The following is a 1,889-nucleotide window of genomic DNA, read 5'->3' as shown; positions in this document are numbered from 1 at the left end:
TGAGCTGGTCCCCCAGCCATGGGGGGATTTCATTCTGAGTGATTCTGACCTTGGGATGGAATAAGGCTCATCCTAATTCTGTATGTCCTCCTAAAAGATGTTGGGAGGTAGAGATAATGGTAACTTGGAGACTAGGGAAAAGTTATATTTAGTTTCACGATGACTTTAGTTTTTCTAAGAATCAAAAGAAAAGAAGGTGGAGTTGATGTGTATTAGGATTCTCAGCAATTAAGGAAACAAACAGAAACACTGAGTTTATAAGGAAGAAATTAAAGCTTAAGGAAATAATTTATTACTGTTTGGAGCCTGGATTTTTAGGCCCAAGAGCAGTCTATGTATATTCTAGACTTCATAAAAATATATAGTCCAATTGAAATGGGAGTAGGTATTTAAAGAGGATGAGAAGATAAAAATACCCTTTGTAATAAAAAATTAAAAATAATAAATACTGAGTTAATAAGGAAGAAATTAAAGCTTAAAGAAAGAATTTATTACTGTTTGGGGCCTGAATTTTTCGGCCCAAGAGCAGTCTATGTATATTCTAGACTTCATAAAAATATATAGTCCAATTGAAATGGGAGTAGGTATTTAAAGAGGATGAGAAGATAAAAGAGAATGGAGGTTTTCTGAAGCCATTTGTATATCTGAGTCTACCAGTCCAAAGTACAAACATCCTGAGTGAAGCAGACGATTTATGATACAGAAGTCACAAGGTTCTGCCCCGAGGCAATGGGGGGGGGGAATAGGCAGAAATATTCAGAAAGGCAAGTGTGCATCTGAGTAAAGGGAGAACATGTGGAGAGTATATGTTTTAAACTCTATACACTGCAAAAAGAAAAATATTTCTCAAATGATATCAGATAAACTATCACCTGATAATTATTCTCCCTTATCTTGCAGGAATTGAGAAGTTCAAAGGACAGTACTTCCATAGTCGAGATTATAAGAATCCAGAGAGATTCACTGGAAAGAGAGTCATTGTAATTGGCATTGGGAATTCTGGAAGCGATCTGGCCGTGGAGATTAGCCACACAGCCAAGCAGGTTTGAATCAGCAAATTATTCACTTTGCTTCTCCAAGAAGAAGGAAAGCACACTGGGTCATTGAAAGCTCTTCACTCATAGGATGGTGGGGGAATTTTCCGCTTTACTCCCCAACTGGAAAAAAGAGGCACTCTAATCTTTCAAAAGACAACATGCTTTTCAGTATGAAAGCGTCCACACTGTGGCACCTGCAGGCAGCTTGCCCCAGCCTTTGCATACCGTTAGGCAATACAGAATGATATTTTCTCTAAAGCAATTTCTGTGTCCTTGAGGCATTTTTTAATTTGTTTGTTTGTTTGTTTTCATCATAGATTTCCTTGAGGTTTTCTTGTTTGTTTTCATCAGATTTTGAACTGGAAAGAGTCATCATTATAAATTCCTAGAAAAAGACATGTCATTTTTGTATTTTGTTATTCATGTCTTTACTGAATCATAACTGTCAATAATAGTGAAATATCTGGTTGTTCTTCAGTAACTTTAATTAAGGTGTGCTTCCCCACAAATATGTTTTAAATTTTCTTAATATATTTTTTTTATTGATTTCAGAAAGGAAGGGAGAGGGAGAGAGATAGAAACATTAAGGATGAGAGAGAATGATTGACAGCTGTCTCCTGCACGCCCCACACTGGGGTCGAGCTTGAAACCCAGGCATGTGCCCTGACTAGGAATCGAACCGTGACCTCCTGGTTCATAGGTCCACGCTCAATCACGGAGCCCGGCCAGCCGCGCTGCTTACTGTTTTTTGTCATAAAACCGAAGAATACATCATAGGGTATTTTCTACGCATTTGTCCGTCTTGATACACCTGGGATTAACTCTGCTTTGAGAATTCAAAGAGGAGTTTTC

The 1,889-nt window shown here is 37.9% G+C and overlaps 1 protein-coding gene and 1 long non-coding RNA gene across 2 annotated transcripts in view; both read left to right on the top strand.

The window, feature by feature from the left end:
* The window catches only part of LOC102751999 (dimethylaniline monooxygenase [N-oxide-forming] 5), a 16,640-nt gene that overhangs the window by 9,677 nt on the left and 5,074 nt on the right, over positions 1-1,889 (top strand). The window contains 1 exon segment of the mRNA XM_015565962.1: positions 861-1,043. Coding sequence (XP_015421448.1) covers positions 861-1,043 — 183 coding nt within the window.
* Positions 11-747, top strand: LOC107183597. Its single transcript, XR_001514385.1, has 2 exons — positions 11-385; positions 585-747. It is a non-coding gene; the product is annotated as an uncharacterized LOC107183597 (long non-coding RNA).

The sequence above is a fragment of the Myotis davidii genome, unplaced genomic scaffold (assembly GCF_000327345.1).
Source record: "Myotis davidii unplaced genomic scaffold, ASM32734v1 scaffold2782, whole genome shotgun sequence".
NCBI lineage: Eukaryota > Metazoa > Chordata > Mammalia > Chiroptera > Vespertilionidae > Myotis > Myotis davidii.
The sequence above is the reverse complement of the archived record's forward strand: the minus strand, read 5'-3'. Positions and strand labels throughout refer to the sequence as shown.